This window comes from Pteronotus mesoamericanus, unplaced genomic scaffold (assembly GCF_021234165.1).
Source record: "Pteronotus mesoamericanus isolate MK-2021 breed Mesoamerican mustached bat unplaced genomic scaffold, CSHL_Meso_final contig_100, whole genome shotgun sequence".
Taxonomy (NCBI): domain Eukaryota; kingdom Metazoa; phylum Chordata; class Mammalia; order Chiroptera; family Mormoopidae; genus Pteronotus; species Pteronotus mesoamericanus.
The window spans coordinates 2,968,290-2,993,536 of record NW_026554999.1 but is presented as its reverse complement, the minus strand read 5'-3'; the positions used below and the strand labels follow the sequence as shown (position 1 = coordinate 2,993,536).

Genomic DNA, 25,247 nt, shown 5'->3' with positions numbered 1-25,247 from the left:
ATTTGCCAAAACCTATTGAACTTTACAGCACAGAGTAAACTTTAATGTATAATCTCCTTTTAATTGTTTAGGATATCAAGAGATGTCCCAAGATGGAATACAAACTGTAACAAAACAATCTAACCATGTTATAAATGTATGAAACAACCTTACAGAAGAGGGATGAGCAAAAAATTGCTGACAGTAATTTGGAAATGAGTAGATATATAAAACTAAAGGCAAAAGAAACTATATAACACTGTACTTTAGCTTGCAATTTCCCATAGGAATATGGGTTAACAATTCTGATACATTTATACATGTACACTTCTATACTTGAATTAAGCAATTAAATAAATGGATGGAGAATGGTAGGATCCAGGTTTGTCACTGTTGGAGTAGGAATTTAAAGATAAGTGAGGGAGGAGGCTAGAATGACCTAGGTGGTAATGAATTAGAGTTGGAGACAACAGTATGAACTCGTATTTGGCTTAGTTTAGACTCAGTTATATACAGAAATATTTTTAAATATGCATATTCACAAGGGTTAATGTACACACATATGCTGTCATCTGAGAAGGTCTGGAAGCCACAATGCCCCGGCAGCAACAAGCACACCTCATGTCCTGCTCTGGGTTGCTAATTACAGTCTTTAATAAAGGGAACTGGGGTTTCTTGTAGAAATTGCTGATTCCATGGACTGAGGCAGAAAATATACAAGATGAGCTTAGAGCATCTTGTATTGCCAGAAATTAGAAAGAGTTTTTAAAACTCCCACAATTATGGGGTATGCTGAAAGGACATAGGAGCCAATTGAAAGAGCTCTCTCTCAATGACCAAAGCTTGAGAAATTTTAGCAAAATATGATAATAAATAGTATTGGATTATAACTCCAAGTATAACATAAATATCTGCAAGTCATACTGATATAAATAATTGAATATATAAATTAATGGGAAAAGTAGAAAAATCTACACAAATTTAAATTAATTATTGTATATACTGAGCCCTCAAGGAGGTAGAACATAACTCCATGCTCCTTAAGTGTGAGCTATATCTAATGATTTCCAAAGAATACAGTATGAAAAAGGGGGAAAAATAGGAACTTCACAATGAAAAAAGCTGGCAAATGCTACCATAGGCAGGTGATCAAGGTTCACATCAGCAGTGATGACTTGTGTTGATAATAGGAAGCCTGGCACAACGTGATGAAAATGGCACTTTATTTCAGAGATCTTTCTCCCAAGATCACAGGCAAACCCCAACTGGAGGACATTCTACTGAATATTTGACCAGTACTCCCCAAAACTGTCAAGGTTATCAAAAAAAAAAGTGTCAGAATCTCTCGCAGCCCTGAAAAGCTTAAGAAGACATGACACCTGAACGCAATGGCTAAGGCAAGTTCTTAAAGAGACAACAGTGAAATTTGCCGTATCGATTGGCTCTTCTTACTCAAACACTTAAGAGGCCATTGTAGGGTTATTAACTTACCTAATTTCAATATTGGTGTGTATCAGGGAATAGAGAGGCCTGAGGAAGGGGGGAAAAATGGGAAAACAGCCAGGTGGGTAAGCAGTCAGTACACACAACATTTATCATCAAGTTCTCCAACTTAGATGGATGCAGTTTGCAGTGCCACAAAATAATTATAAGTCACATTAAAGATCACTGATCACAAGTCACCATAAAATAATGAAAAAAGTTTGAAATATTGTGAGAATCATTCAAATGTGACAAAGAGACACAAAGTGAACAAAACAGCTATTGTAAAAATGGCACCCATAGACTTGCTCAACACAGGGCTGCCACAAACCTTCAATTTGTAAAAAAACACAGCATCTACAAAGTGCAATAAAATGAGTTATGGATATAATAATAAATGCAAATAAAAAAACAGTTTTAAAACATAGTTGGAGGTGAAAATAATCAGGCATTCATAAGAAAATGCGGTAAAATTTTTAAAATAATAGCTGTTTGAATCCACAGTACTATCAGTAATTATGTTTTCTTTAACATCATCATTGACTTTTAACAATATTTGGGCTATGCGTTCTTCCAGAAAAAGATTTCTTTCATCAGAAAAAAAATGAGCTCAAACAATATTAAAGCATCAACTGAAAAGCATCGCTCTGGCGCTAACTATGAAACCGTGACAGTGACATCCCCGGCAGCACGGGGGGTCACACAGCCTTTCTGAAGGAACACACCAAGGTCAAAACACAATAAATAAAGGTTCATAATTATAAGACGCCACTGAGCCTTGACCACTTTTCCTAGTCATACATACTTCAACTATTCCATACATTTGACCATATTTCCTATTAACCAACAGAATATTTAGAGAAAGGCTGATTTTGAAGTTGCCGTGTTAATTTGTCTTGCACAGGATGTAAAATCAAGTTTCCGTCCGACTCTTCTGTTTTGCTGGGCAGACCACATCATCTCATGCGGTGCAGACCTAGAGCCAGGAGTCCTTGCTAAAAGATGAATAAACTCTTCAAAGGCCAGCTGAAAATTAAGAAAATTCCAGGTATTCAAGTGATGACATATACAATTCAGTAACGTCTTCCAGGTAGTCGACTTCCAACATCTTAAGCATAAAATTATACCTCTAGAAGTAAGCAAGGTACAAACCTCTAAATGGGAAGAGGTGAAAATCTATTGCGAAACAACAGGAGTTTGCACTCAAGGAAAAGCACAGATGAACCTTCAGGGGAGAATTTACCAAATTAAACTAGTGATGAAACATTCATCACAGTAAACTGGTTTCCCCAGCAATGCTCAGAACTACCTAAGAGGAGACCTAGAAAAATGGTTAGAAACAGCAGGGGTGGTGGCTGTTAGAACTTGACAGGAGGGGAGAGATTGCACAGCAAACTGACTGACTAGCTATCAAGCAACCCAGGTTAACTTAGTGTAACAGCACCTGCACAGCCCCTATTCTAACTCAATATAATAACTCATGTTCATACTGAAGATCCAAGGTCAGAATATACTGTTTACTAAGGGAGACTTGTAAATTAGTTTTAGAGATAAGTGTCTTATAAATGTAACATAAACACAAACAACAGTTTTGGTCAGAAACCCGGAGAGCCTCAGAACCTTTCCACTCATGAAAACTATTTTCTTACTAACACTAAGAGGCTATTTGCCTTTTTCACTGTGTTGAAATTTGCACCAATGGTATAAAAAAATATTGGGTAAAAGCGATGGGACCTTAGTAGGAATCAGGGCAGCACCTTTAAAAAGCCCACCAGAAAAAAAAAAAAAAAAAAAAAAAAAAAAAAAAAAAAAAAAAAAAAAAAAAAAAAAAAAGGGGAAGAGGGGGAGGGGGGGGGGGGAAGGGAAAAGAGGGAAGAAAAGGGGGGTAAAAATTTTTTAAAAAAAAAAAAAAAAAAAAAAAAGCAGGAAAAATTGTTAATTTTGTTAAATCTTAATTTTAAGTACACATTTCTTTAATATTCAATGTGACTAAATGAGAAGTACACATAAGTATTTCTGTAGCCACAGGGAAGCAGGATGGTGGTTGTCAGGAGATGTAGCTCATGTGCTATTGTTAAGAGTTATGAACTCCACTACCACAATTTTCATTTGAGAGGACAAACATCAAACAAGTATGTGGCAAGCATTTACTTCAGAAAGAATGAGACCAACCTATTATTTCAAATAAGCTAATGAGAGTACATGCCATTGAAAAAAATTAAATTTGTATCAAAAATCACAACTCTGGAAAATTTGTGTCCCTCGCCATGAGCTTACCAGGTTCTCAGTACTAAAAGATTTTTCTGAAAGCAATCCCAAGAAAGAAGAACAAAGCTGGAAGAATCACCTGCCTAATATCAAACTATACTATAAGGCCATAGAATCAAAACAGCATGGTTACTAACATAAAAACAGAAACAAATATCAATGGAACAGAATAGAGAGCCCAGAAATAGACTCCACTTTTAAGCCAATTAATATTAGACAGAGGAAGCAAGCACATACAATGGACTAACAATAGTTTATTGAACAAATGATGTTGGGGAAACTGGACAGACACATGCAAAAAAAATAATATTAGACCACCTTCTTACACCACACACAAGAATAAATTCAAAATGGAGAAAAGACTTAAATATTAGACCCGAAATGATAAAAATCATAAAAGAAAGCATAGGCAATATCTCAGACATTGCTCTTAGCATTATTTTATCTGACATATCTCCCCAGGAACACAAAAGAAAAAATAAACGTATGTGACTACAACAAACTAAAAAGTTTTGCACAGCAAAGAAAACCATCAACAAAATAAAAGACAACCCATAGAATGGGAGAAATATTCACCAATACATCTGATAAGGGGTTAACATCCAAAATTTACAAAGAACTTACAAAACTCAACACTGAAAAACCCACAGAATCCAATAAAAAATGGAAAAGGGACCTGAACAGACACTTCTCCAAAGAGGACATACAAATGTCCTTTTGCTCTTTTTTTGGTTCAATGACTACAATCCTTCAATTAACTTTGTATTTTGAATAATCATAAATTCACAAGTAGATTTAGAAAATAATACAGAGAGATCCCATCTAGACTTTACCCAGTTTACCTTAAACGTAACATCTCACAAAAATATACATAGTACAATACCACAAACAAAATATTGATAATGATAGTCAAGAGACAGAAAATCTCCATCCCTGCAAGGATCCCTCATGGTGTCCCGTTGTGGACACAGTCGTCCTCACTCTCCACCTTAAAACCCCGAAACCACTAACCCGTTCTTCATTTCACTATTTTTTCATTTCGAGAATGTTATACAATGAAATCATATACTATGTAGTCTTCTGGAATTGGCTTTTTCCACAAGTCTCTGAAGATTTATCCTTGTAGTTGCATATATCCCTAGTTCATTCTCTTTCATTGCTGAGTGGTAGTTGCATGGTCACTTTTGTTTTCTTTTTTTAACTGACAAACTGTTTTCCAGAGGGGTGAGAGTGGAGTTTTTTATATCAAGAACTCAATTTTCTTAATAGGTATAGGGCTATTCAAATTGTTTATTTCATATTGAGTGAGTTGTAGTAGTTTGTGTTTTTTGAGGAATTGCTTCATTTCATCTACTTTTTCAAACTTATGTATGTAGAGTTATTGTATTGTCTTACTATTCTTTTGATGTCTGCAGACTCTGTAGCGTTATCTCCTGCTTCATTTCTAATATTGGTAACTTTTTTCTCTTTTTGTCTTTGTCAGCCTTTCTAGAGATCAATTTTAATAGTCTTTCAAAGAACAGCTGTGTTTCATTGATTTTTCTCTCTTGTTTTCCTATTTTGAACTTCATGGTTTCTGCTCTTTATTATACCTTCCCTTTGTTTGCTTTGGGTTTATTTTGCTCTTTTTCCTGGGTGTTGAGGTAGAAGTTTAAATTATTGATCAATACATTCTTTTTTCTATTGTAAGCATTTAGAGCTATAAATTTCACTATATAGAAGTTTAATGTATTTTCATTTTACTTCAGTTCAGTTCATTTTCCATGTATTTTTTAAAATCCCCTGAAGCTTCCACTTTAACCCATGGATTACTTAAACTGTATTGTTTAGATTTCATTTATTTTGAGATTTTTTTCTGTTATCAATAGATCTCTAGTTTTATTCCATTACAGATTTACACTATTTTGCTATATGTCCTTTGGGAATTTAAAAAAAAAATGTGTATTCTATTCTTCTAAGGTACAGATAGTGTCCTATAAATTTTGATTAGATCCTATTGGTTGGTGGAGTTTTTAAGTTCTTCTGCATCCTTATTGATTTTCTATCTAAATGTTCATTAATTATTTATAGAGGGGTGTTGAAGTCTCCAACTCTAATTGTAGAATTGCCTTTTTCTCATTATTTCTCTTTCCTCTTCATCTTCTTTTCCCCTTCTTTCCTCCTCCTCCTCCTCCTTCTTCTTCTCCTTCTTTTCTTCTTCTCCTCCCCTCCCCCTCCCCACCTCCTTCTCCCCATCTTCTTTTTCTTTGTCCTCTTCTTCTTCTTAACACTTTTTCAGGTTCTTTATTTGGTGTGTATACTTTTTAAGATTGCTATGCTTTCCTGGTGGATCCATGATTTTATCATAATATAATGCTCTTCTTTGTACTTGATAACTTGCTTTGCTTGGAAGTCTACTTTATCTAATATTGATAGTCACTTCTGCTTTTCTTTGATTATATTTGCATGATAAATCTTTTTTCCCTTTTACTTTCAATATCCCTGAATCATCATTATATTTGAAGTCAGTTTCTCATTGGACACTATATTTTTGAGTCATTTTTTAATCTACTCTGCAATCTCTGTCATTTAATTGGTGTATTGAGACAATTAACATTTAAGTTAGGGATTTTGTCTGCCATTTCATTTTTTTGTTTTCTGTTTGTTTTCTCTGATTTCTTTTGTTTTCCTGTTTTCTTTTTCCTGCCTTCCCATCACTAGGACGTATTTCAAAATTCTATTTTTATTTATCTATGATTTTTTTTAGTGTATCTCTTCATATAGGATTTTAGTTTTGCTGTAGGTATTAAATTATATAAACATAACTTATCAAGATCTATTGATGTCATTATTTTACCAGGTCCAGTGATGTGTAGAAACTTTCCCTCCTTTATATGTCTCTTTATCCTTCCTCTTCTATAATGTTCTTGTCTTGAACATTTCTTCTATGTATATTTAACAATATGGAAATTGTTGCTTTAACTGACAACATAATTTAGAAAGCACAAAAGAAGATGCTATTAAAGTTCTTATTTTGAATTGATTGTAGACTCACATGTAGATTTAAGAAACAAATTCTCTTATTTCTCTTTAATCAGAAAATATCTTGATTTTCCTTTATTCATGAATATTTCTCAAGATACAGGACTCTGGGGTCACAGTTCTTTTCTTCTAGCACCTGAAAAATGTTCTGTCACTGAATATTTTGTTTCCAGACTCCGTGGTTTCTGAGAATAAATCCACTGCCATTCAAGTGGTTTTCTCCTGTATAATATACATATTGTTCATCTGTTGCTGTTTTCGACGTTGTTTCTTTGTCAGTCTCAGAAGTTTGATTACTGGGTGGCTTGCTACAGCTGACTTTAGATGTTTATTGCTTGGGGTTTGCTCAGCTTCCTAAATGTGTTTAATCATTTTGCCAAATTAGTGAAATTTTTAGCCATTATTTCTTCCTATGTAGTTTCAGTCACCTCCCTTGTTTTTTCTTCTTCCAGTGTGGCAATAACACAAATATTAGATCTTTTGTTAGATTCTCACAGGACCCTGTATCTCTGCTAATTTATTTTCAGACTATTCTTCTTTGTTGTTCAGACTGGGTAAATTCTACTGTTCTATCTTCATATTCACTGGTTCTTTCCTGTCTCCTCCATTCTACTTTTGACCCCATCCACTGAGCTTTTTGTTTTAATTATTATATTTAATTGAAAGTTTTTCTTTTTTCTCTATATTTTCTGTTTCTTGACTAAGACTTTCTATTTCCTTTCTGCTTATTTTTACTGAGATATAACTGACAAATAACATTATATTAATTTAGGTGTACACTATAATGATTAAATATTTGTATGTATTGTGAAATGGTTGCCACAATAAATCTAGTTGACATCCATTACCATACATAGTTATAGACTTTCTCATGATGGGAACTTTTAAGGTCTACACTCTAAGCAAATTTCAAAAATACAAAACAGTATATTAAATGTAGTCACCATGCAGTACATTAAATCCCCATAACTTATTTATTTTATAACAAGAAATTTGTACCTTTTGACTCTTTTCATCCATTTCACTTACCACCCACTCCCTGCCTCTTGCAACCACCAATCTGTTGTTCTATATATAAATGAGCTTGGTTGTTTTATTTTTAGATTCTACATATAAGTGAGATCACACAGTATTTGGCTTTCTCTTTCTGACCTGTTTCACAGTATAATATCTTTTGAGTTCATTCATGTTGTCATAAATGACAAGATTTCATTATTTTTTATGGCTGAATATATATACATACCACAATTTCTTTATCCATTCACCTGTCAAAGGCCACATAAGTTGTTTCCATGTCTTGGCTATAATAAATAGTGCTCAAATGGACAAGATGGCAAAGGAGTAAATGGAAGTCACATTGACCTCCTTCCTGGACAAATCTGGAATTACAACTAAATTGTGGAGAAGTAACCCAGAACAACCAAATGAATAATTGCAAGAGAAAAGCCTTGAACCTTGGACAGACAGAAGAATGAGCTTCAGCACAACCTGACTGGTAAGAAGGGTGGTGGAGAATCAAGAAAGCTGGTTGGGTGCCACCAGCAGCAGTGACAGAAGGATATTTAAGCAGCCCGTCGGATCTGCCTGACAAGAGTGGGATCTCAGTCATAAGTGGGGATCCCTAGCCTAGAGCACCAGAGACCAAAAAGTATGCAGATAATAGCCAGCTGTAAAAAGTGGCAGGGTTGCTCTCTGCTAGAAATAGGAGGCTGGAGATGCAAAGAGCTGTTTAAAGAGCCAAACCACAAATTTTTATTTGCAGTCACTTACACTGGACTCCAGCAAAGACAGGAGCACAGTGGACTAGAAACACCTGAGGAGAGACTAGGAAAGGAGGCTCTCAGTAGAGAATTAAGGGAGTAGCTGCTGGGATTCCAGTGTTGACTCATCCCCCAGATGGCAGCAGCCATCTTGCTCAGGTAGTCCACACCCCTCAGCAGCACTGTGAGAGGACACAATAGCCCCACAACCATAAGGGACTTTGCCCCAACCTGTAGTGCCTGAGCCTGACGGATGAATGCAGAGTGACTATATTAAAAACTGAAGGAAACAACCACAAACAGTAGATTCCTGAAAGTCTCCAAAAGACTGCCTAAGGTTAGACAGAGTCAACAACAGACATCACCAGGGGCAAACCCAGAAAGAAAATATAGTTGATTTATCTCCTTTCTTAGAATACTCTTAATCCATTTATAGCCTTATTAATACTGGCTCATCTGCTGTTGATAGTGGGATTGCAGGGGAGTTATTTCTCTGGATGTGGATTTGCTTCCAGGGCTTTGTGGTGTTATTCTGGCACCACCTGCACAAAAACACACAAGATGTGGAGGGCAGAGTGACCTTCATTTAACCATTTGGAGGGAAGGACCCACAAAAGAATGACCAAAAAACAATAAAACCCCTGATACTTCCAGAGAGCCAACATAAATGGCATAAAAGACACCCTAAGAGCAGCAAGTTCAGGAGATCAAGGAGACCGCACCATTGAATCTCACAGGTCTCCTACCACAGAAGATCACAACACAAAGTCAGGAAGGCAAGACTGATCAATTTAGGAAGCAGAAGCAAAAAAGAAAAGTCTCACAAATAATTGGAAGACAAGGAAACGATGCCCAATTGAAAGGAAAGGAGAAGTCGCCAGAAAGAGAACTAAATGGAATAGAGACAAGTAAACTATTAGATATTGAGTTCAAAACAACGGTCATAAGGAAGCTCAATAGCTCAGTGACCCCAGAGAGAATTAACAAAAACTACGAGGAACTTCTTGCAAACTGTATCAGCATGAAAAAGGACATAGAAACTATCAACAAGAGGCAAGAGGAAATGAAGAATACAATTTCTGAACTGAAGAACACTGTAGAAAGAATCAAAAGCAGGCTAGATGAAGCAGGGGATCGAAAGAGTGAGCTGGAGGACAAGGTAGAAAAAAGCGCCCAGAAAGAGCAAGAAAATGAAAAAAGACTCAGAAAGAATGAAGAGGTGTTACAGGAAATGCAGGACAGCATAAAACATAATAATATCCGTATAATAGGGATCCAGAAGGAGAAGAAGAGGAGCAGGGGATAGAGAACCTGTTTGAAAAAGTAATGATGGAAAAATTCCCTAATTGGAGGAGAGAAATAGTCACACAAGTCCAGGAAGCACAGAGGGTCCCATTCAAGAGGTCCCATTCAATGAGGCCCACTCCAAGACACGTCATGAATAAATGGCAACTATCAAAGACAAACAGAGAACCCTAAAGGCAGCAAGGGAGAAAGAGGTAATAACATACAAGGGAGCCCTGGTACGGCTAGCAGCTGACTTCTCAACAGAAACAACGTAAGCCAGAACAGAATGGCAAGAAATACTCCACGTCATGAAAAGCAAAGGCCAGCAACCACGGCTATTCTACCCAGCGGGGCTCTCAATTAAAGTGGCAGGCAAAATAAGGGGTTTCCTAGACAAAAAAGAAGGCTAAAAGAATACACCACCACCAAGTCAGCATTGCAAGATATGCTAAAAGGACTGCTTTAAGAGGATGGCGAAAAAGAGTGCAAAGGAGAGGAACACAGGTACAAAGAGGAAAAAAATGGATAAATACCTATCAATAATAACTTTAAATGTAAATGGATTAAATGCTCCGATCAAAAGATAAAGGGCAGCCGAATGGATAAGAAAACACGACCCACACATATGCTGCCTACGAGACACTCACCTCAAAACAAAGGGCCTACACAGAATGAAAGGAAAAGGGTGGAAAAAAATATTCCAAGCAAATGGACAGGGGAAAAAAAGCGACTGTAGTAATATTTATATCAGACAAAAGAGATCGCAAGAGAAAGGCCGTAAAATGAGACACAGAAGGACACTTCATAATCCTCAAAGGAAGAATCCATCGAGAAAACATAAATCTTGTTTTCACCCAACGCAGGAACACCCAAACATATAAAAAAAATCTTGGAGGATTTCAAGAAAGATACAGACAGCAGCGAACCGATAGTAGGGGATTTTAACACCACACTCTCAACAATGGATAGAGTTTCCAAACAAAATATCAACAAGGATGTTGTGGAGCAGAAAGACGCATTAGGTCAAATGGGCTTAGAACCTTTGGATAAATTAGATAAAAAAAGTGAGAGATATATATATAACCTTTCACTCCCAAAAAGCAAGATACACTCTCTTTCCAATGCACGTGGAACACTTTGAAAGATATACCAAATGATAGGACACAAAACAAGCCTCAAAGAATTCAAGAAAACTGAAATTATAAGAAGCATTTTCTTGGACCATGTGGGCTTGAAACTAGAAACCAGCCTCAAGGAAAAGACTCAGAAACTTCAAACGCATGGAGACTAAGTAACATGCTATTAAAAAATGAATGGGTCAATAAAGAGATCAAAGGGGAAATCAAACAGATTTGGAAAACAATGAAAATGAACACAGACCAGTCCAAAACCTATGGGACGCAGCAAACGCAGTCCTGAGAGGGAAGTTCATACCAATACAGGCCCACCGAGAAGAGATAGAAACATTTCAAATAAACAACCTAACCATACACATTCAAGAACTGGAGCAACAACAATAAACAAAGCCCAGAGGGAGTACAAGGAAGGAAATAATCAAGATCACAGCAGAACTGAATGACACAGAGACTAAAAGAACAATTCAAAGGATCAATAAATCGAGGAGCTGGTTTTTTGAAAAGATCCGAAATCGACAACCCTTTAAGAAGACTCATCAAAACAAAAAGGGATAGGACCCCAATAAATAAAATCAGAACTGAAGGAGGAGAGCTTGCAACTGATACCACAGAAATACAAAGGATTGTAAGTAATTACTATGAACAACAATATGTCAAGAAATGTGAAAACCTGCATGAAGTGGACTCATTCCTAGAAAAATATCATCTTCTGAAACTGAAAGATGATGAAGCAGAAAGCCTGAACAGACGGGTAACAGCTGGTGAAACTGAAGCAGTAATCAAAAAACTCCCGGCACGCAAAAGCCCTGGACCGGACGGTTTCACAGGAGAATTTTACAAAACATTAAGGAAGAGCTAAGCCGTGTCCTTCTCAGACTAACCCCCAAAACCCAAGAATAGGGAAGTCTCCCAAACTCTTTTCATGAGGCCAGCATCATCCTAATCCCAAAACCAGAAGAGGACACGACAAAGAAAGAAAACGACAGGTTGATATTGCAGATGAACTTAGAGGCTAAAATCCTCAACAATGTATTGGCTAGCTGCATCCAGCAATACATTACAGAGACCATCCACCATGGTCAAGTGGGATTCATCCCAGGGATGCAGGGATGGTTCAATATTCGCAAATCAATAAACGTAATACATCACATAAACAAAAGGAAAGACAAAAATCACGTGATCATATCAATAGATGCGGAAAAAGCATTTGATAAGGTACAGCCCCCATTTATGATCAAAACACTCAGCAAAGCGGGAGTAAACGGGGCATACCTCAACATAATAACGGCCATATATGAAAAACCTACAGCCAACCTCATACTCAGTGGGCAAAAACTAAAAGCTTTCCCACTAAGCTCGGGATCAAGACAAGGTTGTCCGCCTTCACCACTTCTATTCAACGTGGTGTTGGAAGTCCTAGCCACAGCGAACAGACAAGAAAAAGAAACAAAAGGCATCCAAATTGGAAAGGAGGAAGTAAAACTGTCCGTATTTGCAGATGACATGATAGTGTACATACAAAACCCTATAGCCTCCACCAAATAGCTACCCAACCTAATAAGTGAATTTGGCAAAACAGCGGGGTACGGAGTCAATATTCAGAAATCAAAGGCATTGTTGTACGCCAACAATGAAATGTCAGAATCAGAAATCAGGAAAGAATCCCATTTGCTATAGCAACAAGAAAAATAAAGTCCCTAGGAATAACCTTAACCAAGGAGATAAAAGACCTGTACTCAGAAAACTACACAACACTGAAGAAAGAAATTAAGGAAGACACAAATAAATGGGAGCACATACCGTGTTCATGGATTGGAAGATTTAAAATCATGAAAATGTCTATACTATCCAAAGCAATTTATAGATTCAATGCAATCCCTATTAAAATACCAATGATGTATTTAACAAGATATAGAACAAACATTTCAGAAATTTATATGGAACCACAAATGGCCCCAAATAGCAGCTGAAATTTTGAGAAAGAAGAACAAAGCAGGAGGGATCGCACTACCTGACCTCAAACTATATTACGAGGCCACCGTAATCAAAACAGTCCGGTACTGGCATAAGATCAGGCATATGGGTCAAGGGAACAGAAATGAAAGCCCAGAAATAAACCCATCTCTCTCTGGTCAATTAATATTCGACACAGGGGACAGAAGCATAAAATGGAGTAAAAATAGCCTCTTCGACAAATGGTGTTGGGACAACTGGACAGCTACATGCAAAGAAATGAAATTCAACCACCAACTTACACCCTATAAAAAATAAACTCAAGATCGATAAAAGACTTCAATATAAGTCGCGACAACATAAAAGTCCTAGTGGAGAACATAGGCAGGAAACTCTCAGAAATTCCACGCAGCAATATTTTCACCGATATGTCCCCTAGAGCAAGGGACATAAAGGAAACAATAAACAAATGGGAGTTCATCAAAACAAGAAGCTTGTGCACCGCTAAAGAAAACGTCAGCAAAATGAAAGGAGAACCAACCGAATGGGAAAATATATTTGCCAATGATGTCTCGGACAAGGGTTTGATCTCCAAAATACATAAAGAACTCACTATTTTCTTCCTTCTACTTGCTCTGGGATTTATTTGTTGTTGTTTCTCCAGTTCTTGAAGTTGTAGTGTTAGGTCTTTTATTTGAAATGTTTCTATCTTTTTTTAGGTAAGCCAGTATTGCTATGAACTTCCCTCTCAGGACCGCCTTTGCCGTGTCCCATAGGTTTTGGACTGTTGTCTGTTTATTTTCATTTGTTTCCAGAAATTTTGTGATTTCTTCTCTTATCTCAATATTGACCCATTCATTGTTTAATAGTCTACTCCTCAGTCTCCATGAGTTTGCAAGTTTTTGAAGTTTCTCTTTGAGGTTGATTTCCAGTTTCAAGCCCTTGTGTTCTGAGAAAAAGTTTGGTATTATTTCAATTTTCCTGAATTTGCTGAGGTTTGCTTTGTGTCCTATCATGTTGTCTATCTTTGAAAAACTGCCATGAGCATTTGAAAAGAATGTGTATTTTTCTTCTTTGGGATGTAAGGTTCTATATATGTCAGTTAAGTCTCTTTGATTCAGTGTGTCATTCAGCGCCACAATATGTTTATTAATGTTTTGTTTGGAAGATCTGTCCATTTTTGACAGTGGGGGGGTTGAAATCCCCTACTATCAGTGTGCTGCTGTGAATCTTTCTATATTTAAATGTTTCAGGTGTGTTCAAATTGCTTCTTGAAACATTTTCATGGAGGTGCCTGTAAAATCTTTGTCAGATAATTTTAGCCTGCCTGTCTTCCCAGTGTTGGCTTCTCTTGATTGTTACTTCACATTCAGTTTAAGATTTCGTAGTTCTTTATATGATTAATAAGTTTCAATTCAAATTTGGATATTTTGGGTTATGCTATGAGACTCTAGACCATATTTAAACTATCTGTTTTAACTGACATTCCACTGGGTCTCCCCTGATCCCAGCCCAGTGGGGAAGAGAAGGAGTGACTCATGACTACTGGATGGGGTGAAAGTCCAGGATCCCCTTGTGGTTTCAATTAACACCATGGAGGGGTAATCTCATTACCACTCTTTTAAGATGAAAGTTACAGCTCAACACTCAGCCTTCTTTGGCACCACTCTGGCAGGGGTGCTTAGAGTGCCTCGTTCTACGCTGACAAGAGTAAAATTCTAGATTTCCCAGTAGGCCTTTGCTGGTAAAGGTGGGGATAAGACCACTGTTCCCTACCCCCGCGCCCCGCAGCATGCTTGGCTGAAATGGAGTGGCTATTGTCTAAAATTTTTCTGCCTTGCTAGGCTGCCCCTTTCTTGGCTCTTTGGCTTAAGAAAGCAGATTTTTGTTGGGGCTTTTTTTTTGCTTGACCTGTTTTTGTTTCCAGATGACCAGCCTTTTCAGTGTAGAATATATGAAGCAAAAAGAAAACCCAAGGAACTAATTCACAACCATGTCATTTCTTAGGCCCCACACTTCCTAATTAGGGTACTTCATTCTCTCCATCTTTCAGAGTCTTTTAGGTGTTTAACATCCAGGGATTTTAGTTGTACTTAGCAGGAAGAAGGGAAAAGTAAAAGTACTTATGCCTTATCTTCCCCAGATGTGGAAGTCTCAAAACCAACTTTCAAGAAACTCATTAAGTTTTAGCATATTATCAAAGGAGAATATCCATAATTATGTCAAAAAGCTGTTAAAATAATCTTTCTTTTTCCAGCTATCTTTCTGTGCAAGACCAGAATTTCCCAACCAAAAAAAACCTACCACAAAATTGAATGCAAATGCAGACATGAGAATCCAGCTATCTTCTGTTAAGCCAGACATTAAAGAGATTTTGTAAAATAAGTAGCATAATCTTAGTTTTCTCATCAAATTTTTTGTTTAAAAATATTTTTTTCACAAAACACATTATGTTAACATATATGACTTTTTACTGTTATTTTTAATAGACAAAAAAATTAATGTTTTCTCAGTTTTAATTTCCCACATTATAAATGTCAATAAATATAACGCACATAAAAATTATTGAGGTCATTAATAACATTTAAGAATATAAAAAGGGCCCTAAAGTTTGAGAGCCTGTAAGGTGGTTTAAATTAATATTAAAGGAGGTTCTTACCTCCTCTCCCAAAAGTTGTAGATGTGGTTCGTGAGCATGCTGTCTAGTTCCTTGTGCCAATTCAGGTGGTATCCTTGGTGTTGTTGGAAGGACGGGAATGTATGCTTCATTGTCACCCATAAGGGGGATTCCTTGCAGTATTCTACAGTGTAATAAAAACAATAATTTTTTAAGTCATTATAATGCAAAAAACGTTTGCTGCCATTTCAGATCTCTATTGAGATAAATACACTGACATTTGATATCTGTATTAAACAGAGATTGTGCCAAAATCAGATAATCCAAAATGGATAAGAATTTTTTTAAATTATGTTTGATTCTAAATACAGTTAAGTCATTATCTTTATGATGGTTTTGTTTTGTTACATTGGAATAATAAAATCACCCTATATAAACCTGATTGAAAGAAATTAAAAGCTCAGTACCTTGGGACTGCTAACCTGTTTCCCACTCCAAACACAGAAAATGCTTTTAGGGAGGCAAGATGATGGCAGAGTAGGAAGATAAGTCATGCACCTCCCTCCTCCCAGAACCAAACTGAAAACAAAACTAGAAAGCCGACAGAAAACTGGATCAGCCAAGCAAGCAGCTCCACAAGGAGAAAGGCCACAGGGTTTTTCTCTATTGGAGACAGATGAAACCGACTGGAGAAAGTCAGTACTTTTTTTCTTTAATTCATTTTTATTTATTATTCAAATACATTTGTCTTCATTTCCCACTATCACTTTCCCCTGGCCCACCCACCCCACCACCCACCCTCAATCCTTCCCCACTTAGGGTTTGTCCATGGCTCCTGTATATGTGTCCTTTGATTTGACCCTTCTCCTTCCCTTCCCAGTTACCCCCAACCCTCCTCTCCTCCTGTTACTGTCGGTTTCTTTTTTCTTTCAATGTTGCTGCTTATATTTTTTCTGCTTTTTTATTTTCTGGATTAGGTTCCACTTATAGGTGAGATCATGTGGTATTTGTCTTTCACCTCCTGGCTTATTTTGCTTAGCATAATGCTCTCCACTTCCATCCAGGATGTGATAGGGTAGTAGCTCTTCCTTTCTTCCTTCCTTTCTTCCTTTCTTTCTTTCTTCCTTTCTTTCTTTCTTTCTTTCTTTCTTTCTTTCTTTCTTTCTTTCTTTCTTTCTTTCTTTCTTTCTTTCCTTCCTTCCTTCCTTTCCTTCCTTCCTTCCTTCCTTCCTTCCTTCCTTCCTTCCTTCTTTCCTTCCTGTTGCATAGGATTCCATTATGTAAATGTACCATAGTGTTTTGATCCACTCACTTACTGATGAGCACTTGGGTTGCTTCCAGCACTTCACTATTATAAACTGTGCTACTATGAACATTGGGGTGCATAGGTGCTTTTGAATAGGTGTTCCGGAACCCTTAGGGTATAATCCCAGCCGTGGGATTGCGGGGTCAAAAGCCAGTTCCACTTTTAGCTTTTTGAGGAAATTCAAAACTGTTTTCCACAGTGGCTGCGCCAGTCTGCATTCCCACCAACAGCGCACTAGGGTTCCCTTTTCTCCGCAACTTCACCAGCCTTTCTTGTTCGTTGATTTGTTTATGATGGCCACTCGGACCAGTGTGAAGTTGTATCTCATTGTGGTTTTAATGCGCATTTCTCTGACGGCTGGTGATGCTGAGCATCTTTTCATATGTCTCTGGGCCCTCTGTATATCTTTGCTGGAGAAGGAGCTGCTCAGGTCCTTTGCCCATTTTTTAATTGGATGGTTTGCCTTCCCGGAGTGGAGTCGTGTGAGTTCTTTATGTATTTTGGAGATCAAACCCTTGTCCGAGACATCATTGGCAAATATATTTTCCCATTCGGTTGGTTCTCCTTTCATTTTGCTGACGTTTTCTTTAGCGGTGCACAAGCTTCTTGTTTTGATGAACTCCCATTTGTTTATTGTTTCCTTTATGTCCCTTGCTCTAGGGGACATATCGGTGAAAATATTGCTGCGTGGAATTTCTGAGAGTTTCCTGCCTATGTTCTCCACTAGGACTTTTATGTTGTCGCGACTTATATTGAAGTCTTTTATCGATCTTGAGTTTATTTTTTATAGGGTGTAAGTTGGTGGTTGAATTTCATTTCTTTGCATGTAGCTGTCCAGTTGTCCCAACACCATTTGTCGAAGAGGCTATTTTTACTCCATTTTATGCTTCTGTCCCCTGTGTCGAATATTAATTGACCAGAGAGAGATGGGTTTATTTCTGGGCTTTCATTTCTGTTCCCTTGACCCATATGCCTGATCTTATGCCAGTACCGGACTGTTTTGATTACGGTGGCCTCGTAATATAGTTTGAGGTCAGGTAGTGCGATCCCTCCTGCTTTGTTCTTCTTTCTCAAAATTTCAGCTGCTATTTGGGGCCATTTGTGGTTCCATATAAATTTCTGAAATGTTTGTTCTATATCTTGTTAAATACATCATTGGTATTTTAATAGGGATTGCATTGAATCTATAAATTGCTTTGGATAGTATAGACATTTTCATGATTTTAAATCTTCCAATCCATGAACACGGTATGTGCTCCCATTTATTTGTGTCTTCCTTAATTTCTTTCTTCAGTGTTGTGTAGTTTTCTGAGTACAGGTCTTTTATCTCCTTGGTTAAGGTTATTCCTAGGGACTTTATTTTTCTTGTTGCTATAGCAAATGGGATTCTTTCCTGATTTCTGATTCTGACATTTCATTGTTGGCGTACAACAATGCCTTTGATTTCTGAATATTGACTCCGTACCCCGCTGTTTTGCCAAATTCACTTATTAGGTTGGGTAGCTATTTGGTGGAGGCTATAGGGTTTTGTATGTACACTATCATGTCATCTGCAAATACGGACAGTTTTACTTCCTCCTTTCCAAGTTGGATGCCTTTTGTTTCTTTTTCTTGTCTGTTCGCTGTGGCTAGGACTTCCAACACCACGTTGAATAGAAGTGGTGAAGGCGGACAACCTTGTCTTGATCCCGAGCTTAGTGGGAAAGCTTTTAGTTTTTGCCCACTGAGTATGAGGTTGGCTGTAGGTTTTTCATATATGGCCGTTATTATGTTGAGGTATGCCCCGTTTACTCCCGCTTTGCTGAGTGTTTTGATCATAAATGGGGGCTGTACCTTATCAAATGCTTTTTCCGCATCTATTGATATGATCATGTGATTTTTGTCTTTCCTTTTGTTTATGTGATGTATTACGTTTATTGATTTGCGAATATTGAACCATCCCTGCATCCCTGGGATGAATCCCACTTGACCATGGTGGATGGTCTCTGTAATGTATTGCTGGATGCAGCTAGCCAATACGTTGTTGAGGATTTTAGCCTCTAAGTTCATCTGCAATATCAACCTGTCGTTTTCTTTCTTTGTCGTGTCCTCTTCTGGTTTTGGGATTAGGATGATGCTGGCCTCATGAAAAGAGTTTGGGAGACTTCCCTATTCTTGGGTTTTGGGGGTTAGTCTGAGAAGGACACGGCTTAGCTCTTCCTTAATGTTTTGTAAAATTCTCCTGTGAAACCGTCCGGTCCAGGGCTTTTGCGTGCCGGGAGTTTTTTGATTACTGCTTCAGTTTCACCAGCTGTTACCCGTCTGTTCAGGCTTTCTGCTTCATCATCTTTCAGTTTCAGAAGATGATATTTTTCTAGGAATGAGTCCACTTCATGCAGGTTTTCACATTTCTTGACATATTGTTGTTCATAGTAATTACTTACAATCCTTTGTATTTCTGTGGTATCAGTTGCAAGCTCTCCTCCTTCAGTTCTGATTTTATTTATTGGGGTCCTATCCCTTTTTGTTTTGATGAGTCTTCTTAAAGGGTTGTCGATTTCGGATCTTTTCAAAAAACCAGCTCCTCGATTTATTGATCCTTTGAATTGTTCTTTTAGTCTCTGTGTCATTCAGTTCTGCTGTGATCTTGATTATTTCCTTCCTTGTACTCCCTCTGGGCTTTGTTTATTGTTGTTGCTCCAGTTCTTGAATGTGTATGGTTAGGTTGTTTATTTGAAATGTTTCTATCTCTTCTCGGTGGGCCTGTATTGGTATGAACTTCCCTCTCAGGACTGCGTTTGCTGCGTCCCATAGGTTTTGGACTGGTCTGTGTTCATTTTCATTGTTTTCCAAATCTGTTTGATTTCCCCTTTGATCTCTTTATTGACCCATTCATTTTTTCATAGCATGTTACTCAGTCTCCATGCATTTGAAGTTTCTGAGTCTTTTCCTTGAGGCTGGTTTCTAGTTTCAAGCCCACATGGTCCGAGAAAATGCTTCTTATGATTTCAGTTTTCTTGAATTCGTTGAGGCTTGTTTTGTGTCCTATCATTTGGTATATCTTTCAAAGTGTTCCACGTGCATTGGAAAGAGAGTGTATCTTGCTTTTTGGGGGTGAAAGCTTCCATATGTATGTATACATATCACTTTTTTTATCTAATTTATCCAAACGTTCTAAGCCCATTTGACCTAACGCGTCTTTCTGCTCCACAACATCCTTGTTGATATTTTGTTTGGAAACTCTATCCATTGTTGAGAGTGTGGTGTTAAAATCCCCTACTATCGGTTCGCTGCTGTCTGTATCTTTCTTGAAATCCTCCAAGATTTTCTTTATATGTTTGGGTGTTCCTGCGTTGGGTGAAAACAATATTTATGTTTTCTCGATGGATTCTTCCTTTGAGGATTATGAAGTGTCCTTCTGTGTCTCATTTTATGGCCTTTCTCTTGCGATCTCTTTTGTCTGATATAAATATTACTACAGTGGCTTTTTTTCCCCTGTCCATTTGCTTGGAATATTTTTTTCCACCCTTTTCCTTTCATTCTGTGTAGGCCCTTTGTTTTGAGGTGAGTGTCTCGTAGGCAGCATATGTGTGGGTCGTGTTTTCTTATCCATTCGGCTGCCCTTTATCTTTTGATCGGAGCATTTAATCCATTTACATTTAAAGTTATTATTGATAGGTATTTATCCATTTTTTTCCTCTTTGTACCTGTGTTCCTCTCCTTTGCACTCTTTTTCGCCATCCTCTTAAAGCAGTCCTTTTAGCATATCTTGCAATGCTGACTTGGTGGTGGTGTATTCTTTTAGCCTTCTTTTTTGTCTAGGAAACCCCTTATTTTGCCTGCCACTTTAATTGAGAGCCCCGCTGGGTAGAATAGCCGTGGTTGCTGGCCTTTGCTTTTCATGACGTGGAGTATTTCTTGCCATTCTGTTCTGGCTTACGTTGTTTCTGTTGAGAAGTCAGCTGCTAGCCGTACCAGGGCTCCCTTGTATGTTATTACCTCTTTCTCCCTTGCTGCCTTTAGGGTTCTCTGTTTGTCTTTGATAGTTGCCATTTATTCATGACGTGTCTTGGAGTGGGCCTCATTGAATGGGACCTCTTGAATGGGACCCTCTGTGCTTCCTGGACTTGTGTGACTATTTCTCTCCTCCAATTAGGGAATTTTTCCATCATTACTTTTTCAAACAGGTTCTCTATCCCCTGCTCCTCTTCTTCTCCTTCTGGATCCCTATTATACGGATATTATTATGTTTTATGCTGTCCTGCATTTCCTGTAACACCTCTTCATTCTTTCTGAGTCTTTTTTCATTTTCTTGCTCTTTCTGGGCGCTTTTTTCTACCTTGTCCTCCAGCTCACTCTTTCGATCCCCTGCTTCATCTAGCCTGCTTTTGATTCTTTCTACAGTGTTCTTCAGTTCAGAAATTGTATTCTTCATTTCCTCTTGCCTCTTGTTGATAGTTTCTATGTCCTTTTTCATGCTGATACAGTTTGCAAGAAGTTCCTCGTAGTTTTTGTTAATTCTCTCTGGGGTCACTGAGCTATTGAGCTTCCTTATGACCGTTGTTTTGAACTCAATATCTAATAGTTTACTTGTCTCTATTCCATTTAGTTCTCTTTCTGGCGACTTCTCCTTTCCTTTCAATTGGGCATCGTTTCCTTGTCTTCCAATTATTTGTGAGACTTTTCTTTTTTGCTTCTGCTTCCTAAATTGATCAGTCTTGCCTTCCTGACTTTGTGTTGTGATCTTCTGTGGTAGGAGACCTGTGAGATTCAATGGTGCGGTCTCCTTGATCTCCTGAACTTGCTGCTCTTAGGGTGTCTTTTATGCCATTTATGTTGGCTTTCTGGAAGTATCAGGGGTTTTATTGTTTTTTGGTCATTCTTTTGTGGGTCCTTCCCTCCAGTTATTTACTTCATGTCATTCTGCCCACCGTGTTTTTTGTGTTTTGTGCAGGTGCTGCCAGAACAACACCGCGAAGCGCAGGAAACAAATCCACTGTGCAAATAGAACTCCCCCTTGCAATCCCACTATCAACAGCAGATGAACCAGTATTAATAAGGCTGTAAAGAGATCAGGACTATTCTAAGAAAAGAGAGTAATCAAATATTAGTGTAAAATCTAATGACTTAATATGCATAAAGTTGATGGACCCAAAATGAACTTTAAAAAGCTATGTAGTAAAGAAAATATTGCAATTCATGGAGAAGAACACAGTGGATTTCTTCTCGGTAACCTCTAGTATTTTCCATTGTTTTTTCTATCTGGATCTGCTTCTGGGGATGTCAGATGTTGACTCCATCTGACCTTAGGCAATCTGCTGGATACTTCTAGGAATCTACTGTCTGTAGTGTCTCCTTCAGTTGTTAATCTAGTCACTCTGCACTCTGCAGTCAGGCTTAGGCACCACATGGCAGGGCAGAGTTCCTCCTGGGTATAGGGCTATTGTTTCCTCTCCAGTCACAGCAGCTCTGGGGAGTGATCTGCCTGAACAATATGGCTGCTGCCATCTGGAGGATGACTCAGCACTGGGATCCTGCTGTCTACACCCTCTGTTCTCTCTCCAAAGCCTCCTTCCCCAGTCTCTCCTCAGATGTCTCTAGCCCACTCTGCCATAGCCTTTGCTGGAGTCCAGAGTAAGTGGCTGCAAATAAAAATTTATGTGTTGGCCCTTTAAATGGCTCTTTGCATCTCCAGCCTCCTGTCTCTGGCTGAGAGCAACCCTGCTGCTTTTCACAGCTGGCTGTTATCCATGTACTTTTTGGGCTCTGGTGCTGTAGGCTGGGGTCCCTGCTTATGGTTTAGACCCCACTCTTCTTAGGAGAATCCAGATAGACACTTAATTATCCCTCTGGTACTGCTGCCTGTGGGCACCCAGCCAGCCTTCTTCAGTCTCCACCACACTCTTTACCAGTCAGGTTGTGCTGAAGCTGATTCTTCTGTTTGTCTGAGGTCTAAGGCTTCTCTCTCGCTGTCATTTAGTTGTGTTCCAGGTGATTTCTCCACAACTTAGTTGTCATTCCAGATTGGTCCAGGGAGGTGGCCAGTGTGACTTCCATTCACTCCCCTGCCACCTTGCCTCTACGACCGCAATCCCCAGTTCTGATCATTCTCCATCCATTGCATATTCTTTCATCTGAGTCCTATGATGTCATTTTGCTGATCCCTTACCTCCAAACTCCCCCTCCTGAAAGCCATGCCACAAACCCTTACCAGAGTTATCACCAAACACCCCCTGTCCAAATACTTTAATGACTATACCCACATTAAAAAAACACAAGCTCCTGTTCCTGCCATGTGGGGTCCACCACAGTCTGGGCACCATCTACCTTGCCAGTCCCACATCCCTCCCCTAAAACCTGATCCAGCCTACATTCATTCTCCAAAAAGTTCCCTAGGTGCTGAGATTACTACAGGCACAATAGGGGAGACAGGCAAACCAAATTATAATAGTGTGACTATGAAAATGATTAAAACAATGCTTTCATATCTCAAGTCCTCCATGAGACCTTACCATGCTCCTCTGCCTAGTCAAAATTCATCTTTGCTTCCCGAGTTTTTCTGCTATATTTGATCTGCCCTTTCCACATATAACATAAAATACATTTTATTCTTTGTATTTTTCTCAGAGTAGATCACAGGCTGGTGCGGGGGGCAATATTGGTTCTTTTTCATTTTCTGTTTCCCATGAATGCAAATGTATTAGGTACTGTTGAATTTTGGCTGAGTGAAGGAAAAGTGCAACAACAAAAGCCAATCCCAGACCCTGTCCTGGGAAACTGAGAGTTATAGGTCAGCAGTGGTTCTCAAAGTGTATTCCCTACCCAACATCCTTAGCATCACATAGGAGCTTTCCAGAGGTACAAAGCCCTGAATCCCATCGCACCTAATGAATCATAATCTCTAAAAGTAGGGTCTAGCCACCTGTGCTTTAACCAGCCCTTCAGGTGATTCTGATGCATACTGAAGTTCAAGAACACTGGTGGGCTGTAATCTTTCCTAAACAGCCTGATTATAAGAAAATGCTGGGTGCTTTTCAAATCTATAGGTTCTCAGTTTCCTCCTCTAGAGATTCTAATTCAGTGGGTCTGAGATGAGGTCTGAGAATTGATACACTTATCATATCTTCCAGGCATGGCCCTTATCCTCAGGGAAAGCCTAAAAAAAAAAAATCACTGATATAGTCAGAAGAGCTAGTTTTTGGAATGAAGCTAAAACTCAGGATTTTAGCCCCAGTTCAACCATTTGGTGTGCTATGTGGTGTAGTTCAGTTTTCTCTCCTAAGTCTCCATTTCCTCATCTATATATGGTAACTGTGACTGGGTTTTCCAGGGTCTCATGCTCAGAAATAATATATATAAGAGTTTGCACATACTACATGCTCAATAAGTGGTTGCTATTATAATCGTTATTGTTATTATCATTGAGGAGATTGAATGAAGGAAACACACTCATCTCTCTAGAGTGAGTTCAAAGTTCTTCCCATTCAATATTGGTCTCCTGTTATAAAGTTGTTATAAAGTGTGAACACTCATTAAAAATCTCCACGCAGATATTCTGTGAGTTACATAAAGGTCACTATGAGCTCCATCCCGTGAAGCATGGAGCAGAGTTCTCTCCAGCAGCCCCTGCTCCTCCTTGGTGCGATGCTGACAGCGTTCCCCTGTCATAGCTTCATTCTCCCTTCCTTAGTGAATTTATTTTGCAACTTGGGGTACGAAGCCTGAGGGAGGCTTCACAGGATGTAGCTCTCAGTCACTGTTATGTAACTCAAATATGTATACAGGGGTAATTTAAGAGTGCTCACGTACAAAAGTTTAACCAAGTAACAGTTACATCCAATAGGGTATTCTATTCCAGGCATTTTTTAAAGTATTGGTAGCAAGCTACTAAATTGATATCACAACCCACTTATTGAGTTACAGTCTAAAATTTAGAAAACAGTCACTTACAAAAAGTGTTGTTTGAAAAGCAAACTTCTAGCTTTAGAAAAGACTTTAAGAGTCCACCTTCTTGAAGATGCTAAACTACAACTAATTTTCTTTAGCATAGTCTTTAATATCTGCATCAGTCATAATGAATACTTTGAATACTTTTTAAAAATTCATGGAATATAGTCTTAATAAAATAATAAATCCAAAGAAAAATAAGTGAATAACTATGTAATTTTTTACAAAATATTATTAGGGAGGGGGATTTATTTTTAATCATTGTAACTTCATTGCTACATGCAAACAGTGACATCTGGTGGAATGAAATTGCTGTGCTTTAAAAAGATTCCAGCTTTTACATATCAGCAGTTATAAAATCAGATAAATGTGTAAATAATTCTTTTTTTGATACTTTCATATAAAAGCAAAAATACACTAAGCTAATATAGTATCAAACCTTGACAGCGTATACCGAAATGATTTTTGTCATCCCAATCTATATTTTTTAAAAACGTACATTAGGCTTACTT

The 25,247-nt window shown here is 38.1% G+C and overlaps 1 protein-coding gene across 1 annotated transcript in view; it reads right to left on the bottom strand.

Moving 5' to 3' along the window:
- Window positions 1-25,247, bottom strand: part of TTC6 (tetratricopeptide repeat domain 6) — a 184,248-nt gene that overhangs the window by 68,732 nt on the left and 90,269 nt on the right. Inside the window, exon 6 of the mRNA XM_054575999.1 lies at window positions 15,546-15,687. Coding sequence (XP_054431974.1) covers window positions 15,546-15,687 — 142 coding nt within the window. The remainder of the gene's footprint in view (window positions 1-15,545; window positions 15,688-25,247) is intronic.